Here is a 15,428-nt window from a genome sequence, read left to right on the forward strand (position 1 = left end):
AGGGTTGCTTGGTAATGCTGAAGGAGAATCTCTAAATATAGCCAGATCTCAGATGTCTGCACTTCAATTTGACACTTGGGTTTCATTGCAATAAGACGATGTATGGAAACTTTTACCCACAGAGACCTAAGCTAGCTTAAGGCTGCTTGTTTATTCTGTTACTTTCAGAAACAAAAGGTTGACCGCAACTTAAGGGCTGTGCATCTCTTCATCATCAATTCATCATCTTATATGTATTTAGTGGCATACGTCTGTCACAGTGCATTGTGACAAAATTCCATTGACAGAGAGACTTCAAAACATCATACCAGAGAAAAGTCATATTACTATATTAGATCACCATATGACTATAAAATAATGCCACTTGCGTAGAAGCAACGATGTCAATTTTCAGTGGAGCACAGTGGTGATTTTATTAATGAGTCTGGCCCGGAAAATGCTACTTTTGAAAGTTGCATTTATTTATTTATTTATTTTACACACACGCGCACACACACACACATTAAACATTAAAAATATGGGAATTTGGGAATTGTAATTTCTGACAAGGATAAATGTTTCGTTTCATTGTTTGTGAATAAATTTATTTTTGCTATATTTGCAAGTGAGGATAGTGTGCAGGATTTATTTTTCTTCTTTTAGTTGTATCTTTTTATTTATTTAGTTAATTATTTTTCTCCCTACACACTTATCGATTACCTTCAGGTGTGCAAGGGTAGGCATAATTGTTGAATGTTTAAGGATAAATATTTAAAATTTATTTTGTCTTATTATTAATATTATTTTCATTCAAGTTATTGTCATCTGTGGCTTGTCACCTCACTTAAAAACAAGGGGTATTTTGTCTGTGGTTATGGAAAGTAGTGTGAAAGGCATGTAGTGTGATGGTGTTTGTGTGGTTGAGCTGCAGTGAGGGCTGTGAGTGATGAGCTGGGGGTCAGTCTGGTGGGTGGAAAACAGTCAAACTGTGATTCTCTCATGTGCAAACAGGTGCACACACTGGCACACAGACGTTTACGAAAGCCTTTATGTATTTTTTTTTTTTTTACACATTTAAAATGGACTTAAATATTGCTTTAATAGCATTTTCTCTAAACTGTCATAATCATGAGTAATATTATCAGTTTTGATAATGAATAGGCTATATGCCTGCTGCTCACAAAGTACATTGTTGTGAAATGTGTGCATAATTTTAATAATTTGTTAAGCTGTGTTTCAGTGTGTATATTTACAGCTTTGTAATCTGGTCCGCTGAAGTACCCATCAGCACGTCTCATTCTACACTGAACAGGTTCTTCCTGTCAGGGTCTGTATAGGAAATGATATCATTCACAAACCCTGCCACTTGAGAAAGGGCCTGCTTACATCTTAGTGGCAGAGAACATAAACAGATCTAAATTACACTTCTTAGAACTTTCAAATGCATTTTATCTTTGCAACTTTTATTGCATGAAAAATTCTAAACATTGCAGACCTCAAATACACTTTAAATGTATGGCATTAGTAATATAGCATATAAATATTAGCGTCTTGATGAACATATGGCTTTTAAACATTAATGTAGGCTACAATATTTGACTGTATGCTGTTGTTGGACTATCTAGTAGCTGAATACACAACATCTGTATCTTCTGTATTTCTGGCTGCTCTTCTGTTTTTTTTCTGGTGTTTAGGGAACTGTAAAGTGCCATAGACCAATGAATGATGCTCCTGCAACAGATTGAGAGATGACTGTAATGACATTTAGGGTGCTTTCACACTTTTTTCCATTGCCTGGTCCGTATCCGAAAAATACATCATTATTAGCGGTATCACTTCTGCAATTTGGTACGATTGCATATCAGAAGCAAACCATACTACGGTTCAATTGAACCTTACCCCAGACCACCTCTTTGCACACCCGAGTTCAGAAGACAGCGTTCACATCATTCAAACATACCGAACTCTGGTGTCATTCAAACCCGGGTGCGCACCAAAAGTGCTAGTGTGAAAGCACCCTAATGTTAATTCATATGTGTACAGAAGAAAATCATAAAACCAAAAAAAAACAAAAAGGCTGTATACACATTCATATAGACCTATTAGCATCCGAATACATTCTCTGGTGTTAGAATTTACAATTCATTGCTAATTCTGATGTTGGGGACAGCTGAGAAATAGTCAGGGAATTTGGATTTTTCTAGCTGATATTGTTGCTGGTTTGTACCCCTCACATACAGAATGCAACATACTTTATACCCAAGCTTTACTTTATTACTTTTTTTGCTGTATTTTTACTTTTAAGAATGAACCATATTTAATTTCCTTAAGACAGAGCTATGTTTCGCTCAACAGTTGTATTTTCACAAAACGATTTCAACCATGCAGCACCTTTTAAAGACATGGTGAGCTAAACGGAAAAGAGAAGCAGGCCCATAGACCATATGCAAAACAATCTCAAAACACATACTGTATTTCACTTAAGAATGTTATGTACATAACAGTAATATTGAAAAACAAGTTTTTTTTTTTTTTTTTTTTTTTTTTATAGTTTATAACTGTTCTCATTATAACTCCTTTCAATAGCAGAGCTTTGTGGATTCAAATCTTTTTGTACACCAGTCAGCCTAGTCTTTAATTTTAACTGATCACATTTTTTTTTTGTTTTTTTTTTTTGCCATTTTACATACTCTTCCAATACATATTGCAGACCTTAGAAGACATAAAAAAAAAAAAAAAAAAAAAAAAAAAGAAAGCTTTTTTGGTAATGGATTTGAATGCAATTTTTCCATATTTAGGGAATGTAAATTTTTATTTTAATGAAAAGTTTACCTCATGATGTTGTGTTACATGGCGTTCAGGATCTGCAGCACCAGGAACAGAGACTAAAAAAAAATATTTTATTTTTTATTGGATTTAAAAAATAATAATAATTCACAGTCATTTGCCAAAGTAAATCTTTTGAATTTAATAGACTGTTACCTTTTTCCTGCGTGTTTCTGTTCTGTATTTTAATAATGAGCATGGTGAGCGGAATGATGAAGAGTATAACAATAATACCACCAAAAATAAAGGTCATCTTATAAAAGATGTTTTCAGAACAGTCACTTGTAGAAATCGGGCTCTTCTTTAGATTTGTTCAAATTAAATCACATTTTACTGTAACCAACCACAGGTTAGATAAAAGTATTAATGCAAGTGAATGTTAAAGAAAGTCAGATGATAAACACCTTTATTTGTTATTTCTGTTTCATTTTGCAGTGGTGTAACACTCCTCTCTGCGCAATAAAAAAAGACTTAAAATGAATGAGTCATTTAGCATATTAAAGCTTATCCACGTGTATTTGTATTATGTATTATGTAATGTATTTTTTATATTTTGCTGCTAGACATAAAATTCCTCTTCAATAGTGGTACTGATAAGGACAGATTACCTTTAATGTCTAAATTTGTTCCATCACCAAATGTCATCACCCAGCTGTCCCAACCACAGAAGTACAGACCAGAATCAGAAACATCCACGTTTAAAATTCTCAGCGAGGTGTTTTTGATGTTCAGACTCATCAGAATACGATCTTGTTGAAAACCATTTAAATAATGTTTGTGTATTTCTTTAAGCTGGTAGCTTATCATCATGTACACAATGGCAATAGGTACAGAATTGTTTGTTTGCTTGAACCAGTGTATGTTGATTCCAGATTCTGAGGTGTGTTGACACCAAATAGTGGCGTTCTTTCCTGCTTGAGCTGACAAATTGACTGTCTGAGATGATTTAACAGCTGTAAGCAAGCCTAAAACCCACAGAGAAATAACAGTGTTTTAATATTTATATTTAAAACCCTGATAACATACAATAAAATGCTCAAAAAAGTACCAAAATACTTTCAAAGCATATAAAACTATCTCACACCTAATGTTTACTAATTATTATTGAATTAATCATTAATTAATTTTGCATTATTAAAGTAATTATAGTGCAGTAATGCTTACCCATGCCACAGATCAACAGCGCTGCAATGATTAATTGAACCATTGCTGTCCTGAATCAGACTAGAAACAAAGAGGAAATTAAGATGAGGAAATCAATGTGCTTTTTTATGTGAGGGGGTGTAGCTTATGCTTACATCAAACTATGACATACCTGTCAGTCAGCAGGCGAGTCCACGGCTACTATTGCCAATTTAAAATAAGAAGTGTTATTATTGATAAGATATTGATAATGATGTGATGTTTTCTTTACTGCTTTCGTTTCCTTAGCACTTTTGAAAATAAATTGTTCCAAAGCAGGTTTACAAAGAACTAAGATGCTTGTTTGGCTCTAATTTATCTTTGAACATGTCTTTTATTGATCATTTCTAAATTCTATTATTGACAGACATTTTACCTGGCCCACAAATTGTTAAACTTGATTTTATCCTGTTTTTAATTCTCTGAAAGTCCAGGGTTTAATGGAGCATGTGACACTCAGTCGGGACTGTAGCTTTCCTAACCGTTTGACTTGAAGTGTATGAAAGTGACTAAGCATATCTACTATTGGTTATGGTCAAGAAAAAACTTTAAATGTTATTAGTTAACACTACAGTCTATGACTGATCAAAGATGGTATGTTTGGGAGCATGAAATCCTTTTATAATGTCCAGTGTGACACTTTAAGCTGCATCAAAATTGACATTCAATATAAAAAAAACTGGTGTTTACTTGGAACATAAATTTAAGGACTTTGTGAACTGGAGTCAGATTAAATTAATATCAGGAGTCGAAGTAAACTGCAATGCAATTTTAATAAACTTCACCATTATGTACAGCAATGCAAAGAAAAGACAGATCTCTGATAGCCTCAATAATTACATTTCTTTAAACAGGTATACTATTTAGCTGTTAAAAATAAACCATAGGTAATAAATTAATAATATGTTTGAGTTTGTTTTATTTTTCAAGTAGTATCAGTGTATACAGCAGTTGTATCCTCAGTATGTCGTCCTGCTTTTTTGGTTCTTTGGTTTAAGAAATACACAGCAGCATATTCTACTGAATCATTTTCCTGCAAAGAAGGACAAACATGTATATGTTTATCATATAACAATTTTTATTTTGATTCTGGAGCCTTTGATACTGGTTTACTTTTCCTTAGCCTCCTAAATCAATTCTACAGCAAAAAGTAGAAAATGCAACTATTCACATCCTTAACAGCCAACAGAATTAGAAATAATATTGTTTAATCAGGATCATAAGATAATAGTTGATACTACACACACACACACACACACACACACAAAACTATACGAAAACCCCTCATATAGCACTAATTAATGACTCACAGAAGAGGCAGAGCAGTAATTAATTTATAATTAAACATCTTGTTCTTTATGATAAAAAAGAAAGTGTGATATAAAACAAAATGTTGCTTGTTTTCATGTCTATGGTGAAACTGGGATTGTTTTTTAAATAGTTTTTCTTAGCCCTTAGAGTAAAATAACTCTGTGTAATTTACCTTGTCATCATGCTGTTGTGCTTGACATTCAGCGACTGGCACAAAGCAGAGAAAAAGACAATCAGTTGCTCTGAAGATAATGCAAGATTTAAAAATTATGTCCAAAGCCATTTTTGTAATGTTCATTCCACATTTAACTTAATCTTTTTAACCACATGAAAAGAGTTTACCTTTTTTATGCTTCTGTCTTCTGTGTTCCCTGATAATTGCCAAAATAAGAGGAACGATACAAATAAAAAAAATTATTCCACCAAATAGGAGGGTCAGTTTGAAATAGATGTCTCTAGAACACTCCTCAGACACGGGTGATTTCTCATGATCTGTAAAGGAGTGGATATAATTTTAATGAAACCTTTTAAGCGATGCTACAGAGATCACATTTTATGTATTTATTTTCCTCCATAATTTGATAAGAGATTAAACAAGAACATTCATATATTAAACACCTGTAGTTTTAACTTTAATATTGAAAGTAAAATAACATACCGTTTTTTGAGGGTACTGTGTAATTTTTCTCTGATATGAAAACAGTTTGCAAGTCATTTATCATTGTGGCATTTACAATGGCATTTAAATTGTGGTGTTTCTCAGCATGTGCTATTAATGAAAAAGTGAGAAAAAAGAGATATAAACAGTTAACAAAAATTAGAGTATAGTGAGAGAGGTTGAAAAAAAATTACCTTTTACTTCAAGTCTGGTTCCATTGCCAAATTTCATGGGATAATCTGTAGCTCCACAAAAGTAGAATCCAGAATCAGAAATGTTCACTTTCTTAATTGTTAGGGTGGTGATTTTGCTGAACTGATCCATGGCCATGACCAGGTGATCTTTTGTGAAATTGTTGAAATAATTTGGCTTAACCTTCTGAAGACTTTCGGTGTATAACATGTGCACAATAGTAATGGGTACAGCACCGTCTGATTGTTTGAACCAGCACAGATATCCAGAAACATGGATATTGTGTGAACACCACATAGTGACACTTTGTCCTGGATGAGTCTGTATACTTGCTGTTGAAAACATAACTCGAAGAAAACCTGAAAATCATTAAACAAGACCATTCATTGATATCATTCATTTAAAATAGTGTCTCCCCATTTCAGTAACACCTAATTTTAAATTTATAAAGTGTTTCTTATCATAGTATTGTAATTCAAAGTGGAAAATAATTCCTACCCATCCCAAAGAGCATTAAAGCTGCAGCTGAAATATGTAACATTTCTGCACTGAGTCAAAACAGAGCTGAAGAGGAAATGAAGTGGGCGATATCGATGTTTTATGTATAAGGAGGAGTGGCTTTTGGCACAGCCAAACTATGGTAGACCTATCAATGAAAAGGCCAGTCAGGGTCAGACCCATATGTGATATAGCTGCAATACAGAATATGCTCTGATGAAGGCCTCATTGCACTATACTGTTTAGCTGGTGTTTTTTTTTTTTTTTTTGTCAGTGCTCTGAAAATGTTTGCTACTTTCTGAATGAATTAGTTTAGCAAATGGAAGCATTAACTAAATGTGATGTATCTTAGTGAAATTAATAATATATATTATTGATGTTATTACACTAAATTTTTATTTTTTTTCTTGTAAATACATTCCTCTGTGTGCATTAATTGTAACATTGTTTTGTGTGTGTATGTATACACGCATGTACAGTATTAACAGAGGCGTCTATTAATATCTACAATATGTGCTTGGCCATCTTTTGTATTTTTAGCTCATTATTTGTAATTCATTTTTTTATATGGCATTTAAATGAGATTGTTAAACATTTATCTATATATGATGTTACACTTAGTGATGGGCATTGGACCTATCCAAAGCCTGTAAAGTAGGCTTGCTAATGCACTTGCAAGTCAAATCAAGTATGCAGAACATATTTATTATTTTACAATGTATTAAATCCTTCTCCTATGCAGTTTAAAGTTAAAATATATTAGAAAATCTGAGTAATTACCGGCCCTCACTACAGCCCTCTAGTGGTTTTGAAAATCATAGCCAGCACCCTCCTTTTGTCTACAACAGGGTTTCTCAAACCTCTCAATGAAGTACACCCAGCACTGTACGTTTTGTATGTCTCCCTATATCTGACACACCCACTTCAGGTCTTGCAATCTCCACTAATGAGCTGAGTTGAATCAGGTGTGATAGATGAGGAAGACATACAAAATGTGCATGACAGGGGGTACTCCAGGACAGGTTTGAGAACCACTGGTCTACAAAAACTTGGCTGGATGGTGGGTGGACCTAGATTAGGGGGTGATGACATGAAGTCTTTAAATCACAAATGCTAATGCTAATGCATGTGCAGAATGCTTTGCAGTACTAAAGGACCAACATTTACCATTTCAGACATACTGTGCTTTGCTTAGACATTTTGTGCACAGCCCTCCATAAATTGAACTCTACACTGCGAAGTGATGTTATCATCAAGATTAACAGGTTTTAAATCAGGTTGCTGTAGAATTCTCCTCTTATTTTAATGTTTTCCTTAAAATTGAATCCAAAATAGAACAATTCATTGTTTTAGACCACAGACTGAATGAGTTCAGTGCTTTGCAATAATACAGCTAAATACTTACTCGTTATCATCAGTTCCAGGACTGAAATACAATGCAGTGAACTTAAAGGTGGGGTAAGCGATTTCTGGTAGCCAATGTTGACATTTGAACTCACCAAAACAAACACGCCCCTACCCCAAAAGGATCTTGCCTCTATTTTGTTAGCATGTACTTTTGCGTCCATTCATTTTTTCCCTTGTTAACCTAAAAAAAAATAGGATACGGAAAATGCGGGTTCTTTTTTTTTTTTGGTTCTAACACTAATTAATAGAATAAGCACAGACAAACTAATTTTCATTAATCAAAATTCTTATTTCATTAAAAGTTGTAAAAGGGATGTACAGCTTCTTTTTTGATGTAGATAAATGCTAAATTAAATGCCTTTTAGCGTCTCTATACACAGGCTAAAATCGCCCTCAAGTGCTACAGATGGTGCTACAAACAAAAAAAAAACAACAACTGATTATTCACACATTTTCTGTAATTAATCGTGACTAATTGATTATTAATATATTGTCAGAATTTCATATTGAATCTCCAAATGAATGTAGAACAACATAAAGATGGTATATTTTAAATATATGTTTAATGATATCTCTTTACCAAGTCTCTTTATTATTAACACATTTTTGATGATGTCTCTATTAAATGCATCTTCCTCTCAATTTTAGCCATTAATTATATCCATTCAACATTACAGTATAATTGAAAAGTGTTTTTTTTTTAACATTTATCTAGGTTCTGAAAAATATAACAACTTTTTAATTTAAGTGAATGTAAAACAATCTTCACATAATTAATCACATAACTATAAATTGTATATGCATAAACTATAAAGATGAATCTTTATTCAAGCTACAAAAGTTAATCAGCAACTAGAACAGTTGTGATTTCTCTTTTACTTTAGCGTGATTTACATTAATGACAGACTTCAGCAAGTTTCCCTTTAAAAGCTGTGCTGTCTCTTTAAAATCTGACGTGCATGATGCATATGTGTCATATATCCGGTTTTCACCCAACTCTTTACGATTATTTTGGACTTTATAACTCATTTAAGGCTATGTTTACAAAATCACTCGCCAAAACCATGCAATTTGACATAACTGTGTGTGTGTTTTTGTCGTTTGAAGTGCTACTGGCGTGCTTGTCAGCCGAACGTGCAGACTTTCCAACTGTACTGCATTTTATAATCACCTTTGTCCAGTCTGTGCTATTTAGAGTTGTGGATATCTCATAACTCCCTCACACAAGCGCTTTGTCAACGCTGCCGTCTATTGATGTTGCGGTCTCCGGTAGATTGTTGTTGTTGCATCTCTTCCTTTTGTTTTTCACCTTGTGGACAAACGAATTAGTGCAAACACAATTCAAGGCATATGTGCGATATGTATGTATTCTTCTCGCGGGCCTGGATGAAGATGATTGGCGGGCCGGATTCGGCCACCAGTTGAATAGCCCTGTCTTAGGCCTTATCTTTTTCTGTCAGTTTTATGGACAATAAAAGTAATAGAACCAGTTAATTTGTAGGTCACTGAAATTATATTAATAATTATGTTAATTGCCATATAAAAAGACCTTAAGGTAAATACATGTGCAACAAACCTCTTTCTGCTCAGTTTTCTTTAGTTAGAAAGACAAGCAAAAACATAAAATAAAATGATATGTACTATACTGGTAATATCGTTTTATATAATTATTTCACAAATTATTATAGATAATTAAAAAAAAATTTTTTTAAATCCTTATAGGTCATAAAAAGTGTTATGCTAACTAATATAGTTAATGTTAACAAATGAAAGTGCATTGTAAAGTGTTACCATAGTTTTAAATATTGATCTCTGAGTGTGTGTGTGTTTCACACTCTTGATGTTAAAGTGTAACAATTTCATTGCTGTATCCCTTAAAACCAGACTGCCAGATGGTTACTGTAAATGCATGTGCCTGCTGTGCACCATTTTCCTGATGCCACTGGGGTGGCGATTGCGCTGATGGCTTGGGCCCGTCATTGCTGCTTGCAGCTATATTTTAGCTTGTTTTCTTTGCATCACATTTGTTTTAGGCATTTGCTACACAAATACTTGAGGAGTCTGACCATCTGGTTGATCAGTGCTTTCCTGTTTGTTTTATTGCCTCACGTTTATAAAAAGTAGCCTTTTATCACTGAGCACACACAAAGACTGCATTGTGAAGATCATCTGTATAGAAATGAAGGCTACAGTCACTGTGTTTCTTTTTTTGAGTCTCTTTGGACAGAGCTTCAGTCTCTATAGGAAACACATCCTTGTGACAGAAAAAATGACCTGGAACAATGCACAGAAATACTGCAGAGAATACCATGATGACCTGTCCACCATCAATAAAGAAGAGGCACACCTGCTCTCCATAAATCCAGAAGTCAATGATGAATATTTTTGGACTGGCCTGCACATGATTTCTAACAGCTTAGAAAAATGGAGTTGGTCTGGAGGTGAGGATCAACAAATAGACTATTGGGACATTTTGGAACCAAACTATGTCATTGAAGAGTGTTGCATTGTAAAAAGATCTAATGCTAAACTGCACAATGCTCTATGCTCTTGGCCTCTGCCATTCTACTGTATGGAGGTCTTTGAGACAATTCTGGTGCATCAGAATAAGACGTGGGAAGAAGCCCTGAACTACTGCAGACAGAACTACATTGACCTGGTGAGTCTAAGATCTCAGATGAAAATGGAAGAGGTGATATATAACACTATAACATCCCAGACAGCTTATGTGTGGACTGGTCTGCGTTTTATGGTTGGTCATTGGTTCTGGGTCAGTGGTAATTTTCTTCAATATAAAGCCTGGTCTGCAGAGGGGGAACCCCAGTGCCCTGCTAGAAACCTGCGCTGTGGAGCTCTGGATAGGAAGAGGAATATTTGGCAACCCAAAGATTGTGAGGAGAAACTCAACTTTGTCTGCCTTAAGAAGCCATAAATGTTCTTCATACCACAAATGTTTCTCCACTTAAAATGATGGTTGTGGTCAGCTTTTACCAAACTGTACAGTACGCTTTTGCCATATTTGCTTGTACTATGTGTGTCATGATGATTTTTTTTTTTTTTTTTTTTTTTTTTTTTTTTATCTCATACCCAGCAGCATATATTCTGTTGTAGGCTACCCACCACATTTGCTCCCTTTTTATTATTTCATAAAAATTTTACTGGGGAAAAAAATTGCATCACCATACCTTAAAGGTGCTGTACGTAGGATTGACACCGAGTGGTTGAACTAGGTATTGCAGTCCAAATTCAAAATATTGGAGAGGGTTTTTTACACCGGACCTCTCCTCCTCAGACTTGAGGCACATGCAGATTGCCAGATTGACAACACCAAAAGGAATGAGCACACTTGACGATGAATGAAATGAAATACGTTGTGTTTTCCGCCAACTGGCAACCCGGGGTGCCGAAATACAGTTGGGTAAACTGGCAGTGGGTGGGTTTCAGTTGGGTAAACAGAGACCGACATTCAGGCACGGAACACATATTTTCAAAGGAAAATAACTAACTGTAGCATTGTTTTTCAAATAAACAAGTATATTAAATTAGCATGTTTTTTAAACAGCTGCAAACATATTATGGTATTTTTATGCATTAGTAGTAGTCAAAAACTTACACACAGCACCTTTAATCTTGTATGGTAATAAAAATCCTTATTCTAGAAAACTATGTCTGTCTGAACTATAGTCTAAATATGTCCAAGAGAAATGATGCAGTATGAGAATTTTAAGAGATTTTATATTTTACTTTTGTATATATTTTGAGAAATTTCTGTAGTCACATAATGACTAACTTGCTAATTTTGCATACGATAATACTGAATTTTTAAGCTTTTGAATGATTGCCTATTGAAATTTGGAGTTTGTACTTCTAATTTGTATGGATCACTTGTTTTCTTTTTATCAGTGTATTTTTGTACTGGGTGTGTATATTCTGTGTTGGATTTCTGTAAACATTTCTTAATCAAATACACAACTGACACCCTGATTGTTCGCTGCCTTTCTTCTTCTTTTTTTTTTTCTTTGAAAAAAATAAAATAGAGAATTGTGGCTGAGCATAATGGGGAACAGCTTATGAAACAGCTTACCATTGTCTTTTGTCATTTGATTAGCATTAAAATGTTCATATGATGGGATTTCAAGTTTTTCTTTATCTTTGGAATGTTACAAGCTCTTGGTGCATAAAGAATATATGTAAAGTTGCAAATACTAAAGTCTCAAACCCAAAGAGATATTCTTTATAAATGTTTAGACTCCTCCACACCCTCCTAAAATGCCTCATTTAAACACACCCCCACATGTCTACGTCATGATGTGGGAAGATTTGCATAACGCCACCCAAATGTTCATGCAAAGAAAGAAGGCATCACAATATGAAAATGACGTGACATACAGCCAAGTATGGTGACCCATACTCAGAATTCGTGCTCTGCATTTAACCCATCCAAAGTGCACACACACAGCAGTGAACACACCCACACCCGGAGCAGTGGGCAACCATTTATGCTGCGGCGCCCGGGGAGCAGCTGGGGGTTCGGTGCCTTGCTCAAGGGCAATACCTCAGTCGTGGTATTGCTGGCCCAGGACTCAAACCCACAACCTTAGGGTTAGGAGTCAAACTCTCTAACCACTAGGCCACGACTTCCCCACAATATGTTAAGGGGCGTAACATTTCCATCACTTGAGGCATTCGGCCAATCACAATGCACTGGATAGCTGGCCAATCAGAGGACACCTCGCTTTTCAGAGCAATGAGCTTTGTAAAAATTACCATGTTTCAGAAGGCGGGCCATAGAGGAGAAACAATAATGTACAGTATGTGGTAAATAATGTTTTTTTTTAACCTTAAACCGCATAAACACATTTCATTACACCAAATACACAAAATATGTTCTTTTTAGCAACATCATATGACCCCTTTAAGCATTTTTATAATATACTTATTTTACATTGAAAGTGCCTAAAATGTGTCTTTTAATAACTTTGCCAAAATATATCTGTTGTGCCATAATAACATTTGTTATGATGATTATTCTGTGCCATTCCTAACTTTGCTCAATCATTCAAAATAGTTTTTAAACAAACTCTAAACTGATTTTTTTCTTCACACATGTCGCTACTGGAATATAAACATTCTTAATCTTTTTTTTTTTTTTTTTTTTTTAGCCTAAAATTATACATTTATTGGATGCAATGCACTATATAGTTACAGACAAACAAAAAAAAAGGGCAAGATTGTGAAAATTAATCCACGTGATTTTTGTCTTTAATCATATGCATTGTGGTGCACTGTGATTCAGATGAAAATCATTTTGACTCAAATGTGTGTTGTTCAAGTTGTGAAATCCGCAACCTTGTGGTACTTTAACAATGTTTTACTTATATTCTACAAACTTTTAACAATTAAAATGTTTTATATTTTAATAACAAATGGCTAAATCAAACCATACAGTGATTTGCATATTTACATTTCAGAGATAAAAGTAGATTCCTTTTGCTGATTAAAGACAGCAACTGATTCAAGTTTTATTAACAGATGTGGTGAAGGCATTACATAAATGACATTTAAAATTCATGGTCATGTTTAAAAAAAATAGAAAACAAAACAAAAAAAAAACCGCATGAAAACTACACAAGTGTCTACTTTGTATAGGTGTTTAGGGATAGACCTACTGATCAACACAAGCAAGCACATGTGGTAAGTAATATCTCTTATGGATCTAATCCCCAACCACTTGATTGGCTCTATGACTCTCTCTCCTCTCCACCTGTAGCTGGTGTGTGGTGAGGGCACTGGCGCTGTCGCATCATCCAGGTGGATGCTGGTGGTGATTGAGGAGAGACCCCCCCCCCCCCCAACAATAGACAATAAAAAAGCACTATATAAAATGCATCATTCATTCACTCATCTAAAACCTGTTGTAAATTTCTATATGAACAAAAATGGCAAATAGAGATGTATACACCATGAACAAACTCAGGGAAAGCAGTCTAAATGTTGGGAGGAGAAACATACTTCCAAATTAATGGGACCAGATTGTTTATACCCATTGCAGAATAGGCCATTCAAGGATGACCCACATGTTTTTAATATGAGTAGAATATCTACCAGCATGTTCTTTTTGCCAAAACCCTTTATCCATGAAACATGTTTTATTAGGTCGTGCTTGGCTTGATTACCTTTGATTATCTTGATTCCAAAAGTGTGGATTTCAGGAACAAAATGTAGTAAAACTTTAAAACTGGCCAAATAATGTAACATTTGCATCATACAGTATATAGGGGAAGTCGTGGCCTAATGGTTAGAGAGTTGGACTCGCAGTCTAAAGGTTGCATGTCACATGTCATAGGATTTCTGTGGTAAGTAATGTCTCTTATGGATCTAATCCCCAACTACTTGATTGGCTCTCTCCTCTTCACCTGTAGCTGGTGTGTGGAGTTCGAGTCTGGAGCCGGCAGAGATTGTAGGTGGGGCGAGTGAATGTACAGTGCTTTCTCCACCCTCAATACCACAAGTGAGGTGCCCTTGAGCAAGGCACCAAACCCCCAACTGCTCCCCGCGTGCCGCAGCATAAATGGCTGCCCACTGCTCCGGTTGTGTGTTCACGGTGTGTGTTTGTTCACTGCTGTGTGTGTGCACTTTGGATAGGTTAAATGAAGAGCACAAATTCTGAGTATGGGTCACCATACTTGGCTGTATGTCACGTCACTTTCACTTTTCTTTCGTCATATGTGTTATTTATTTTTTTGCATTTGATTTCTTTAATTATTTCAGTGATAAAGTACACATTCTTTTGGTCATCATACAGTACACACAATCCACCATCCCCTGCATCGGATTAAAAAAAAAAAGGTTAATTCTGAGGACGTTTACCCATGTCTTCATGTATGTGTGCAATAGTAGCCTCATATATAACATAAGAAAATTCAAGTCTTTCCCATTAGAAGTGCTTCTGCAAACTAGGAAAAAAAAATAACAGGCAAAAGTGCAAGTACTGTAGCAAACTCTGATTTGTAACAGATACATTAATTTCAAACAAACAGCTTCTCCAAGTGCAATCTGGTTGTAGGCTGTCACACTTCCATGTGACACCGTTTTTAAGGAGATAAAAAAAAAAGTTAAAAAGTTGTTGCTTCCTAGGAGTCTTTATATTGTTAGTTATTTTCCACCTTACAGTCTTTACAACACAGTGAGCAAGTTTTATTATGCCATCATATATAGGCTACACACTTCAAATGACATAGCCTACTTTTAATAGCAAAACAGAGGAATATAAGAAAATATTTAACAGCTGTTGGCCCATTTATTTGTTACGATAGACTACCTCTGGCAAATCGGTGGCTGTAATTGTTGAATAAACATATAACACAGGAAACAA

General features: G+C 34.8%; 2 protein-coding genes and 1 long non-coding RNA gene across 3 annotated transcripts; 1 reads left to right on the top strand and 2 right to left on the bottom strand.

Annotated features, from left to right (window-relative positions):
- Positions 1–367: 367 nt before the first annotated feature.
- LOC109089856 lies at positions 368–3,292 on the bottom strand. The gene is made up of 3 exons (XR_006160407.1): positions 2,962–3,292; positions 2,812–2,864; positions 368–1,710 (listed from the first exon to the last, which is right to left on the bottom strand). It is a non-coding gene; the product is annotated as an uncharacterized LOC109089856 (long non-coding RNA).
- Positions 3,293–4,741: 1,449 nt separating this feature from the next.
- On the bottom strand, positions 4,742–6,730 carry LOC109089855. Its single transcript, XM_042759569.1, has 6 exons — positions 6,647–6,730; positions 6,151–6,507; positions 5,957–6,067; positions 5,641–5,790; positions 5,471–5,505; positions 4,742–5,020 (listed from the first exon to the last, which is right to left on the bottom strand). Exons 1-6 carry the CDS (start codon positions 6,687–6,689, stop codon positions 4,913–4,915), a joined length of 804 nt encoding a protein of 267 aa, XP_042615503.1. The 5' UTR covers positions 6,690–6,730; the 3' UTR covers positions 4,742–4,912.
- A 3,021-nt stretch (positions 6,731–9,751) lies between these two features.
- On the top strand, positions 9,752–11,242 carry nitr3r.1l (novel immune-type receptor 3, related 1-like). The gene has a single exon (XM_042759570.1). It carries the CDS (start codon positions 10,233–10,235, stop codon positions 10,983–10,985), a length of 753 nt encoding a protein of 250 aa, XP_042615504.1. The 5' UTR covers positions 9,752–10,232; the 3' UTR covers positions 10,986–11,242.
- The last annotated feature ends 4,186 nt before the right edge of the window (positions 11,243–15,428 follow it).

This window comes from Cyprinus carpio, chromosome A7 (genome assembly GCF_018340385.1).
Source record: "Cyprinus carpio isolate SPL01 chromosome A7, ASM1834038v1, whole genome shotgun sequence".
Lineage (NCBI taxonomy): Eukaryota > Metazoa > Chordata > Actinopteri > Cypriniformes > Cyprinidae > Cyprinus > Cyprinus carpio.

What these genes read in the sequence shown, in the direction of transcription:
- LOC109089855 (XM_042759569.1), bottom strand. Translation starts at nt 6,689, where the DNA reads ATGTTACATATTTCAGCTGCAGCTTTAATGCTCTTTGGGATGG. An exon ending in AACCAGACTTGAAGTAAAAG is followed by an intron (nt 6,068 to 6,150) that starts GTAATTTTTTTT and finishes TTTCATTAATAG; the next exon opens with CACATGCTGAGAAACACCAC. An exon ending in CACAGTACCCTCAAAAAACG is followed by an intron (nt 5,791 to 5,956) that starts GTATGTTATTTT and finishes ACTCCTTTACAG; the next exon opens with ATCATGAGAAATCACCCGTG.
- nitr3r.1l (XM_042759570.1), top strand. Translation starts at nt 10,233, where the DNA reads ATGAAGGCTACAGTCACTGTGTTTCTTTTTTTGAGTCTCTTTGGACAG.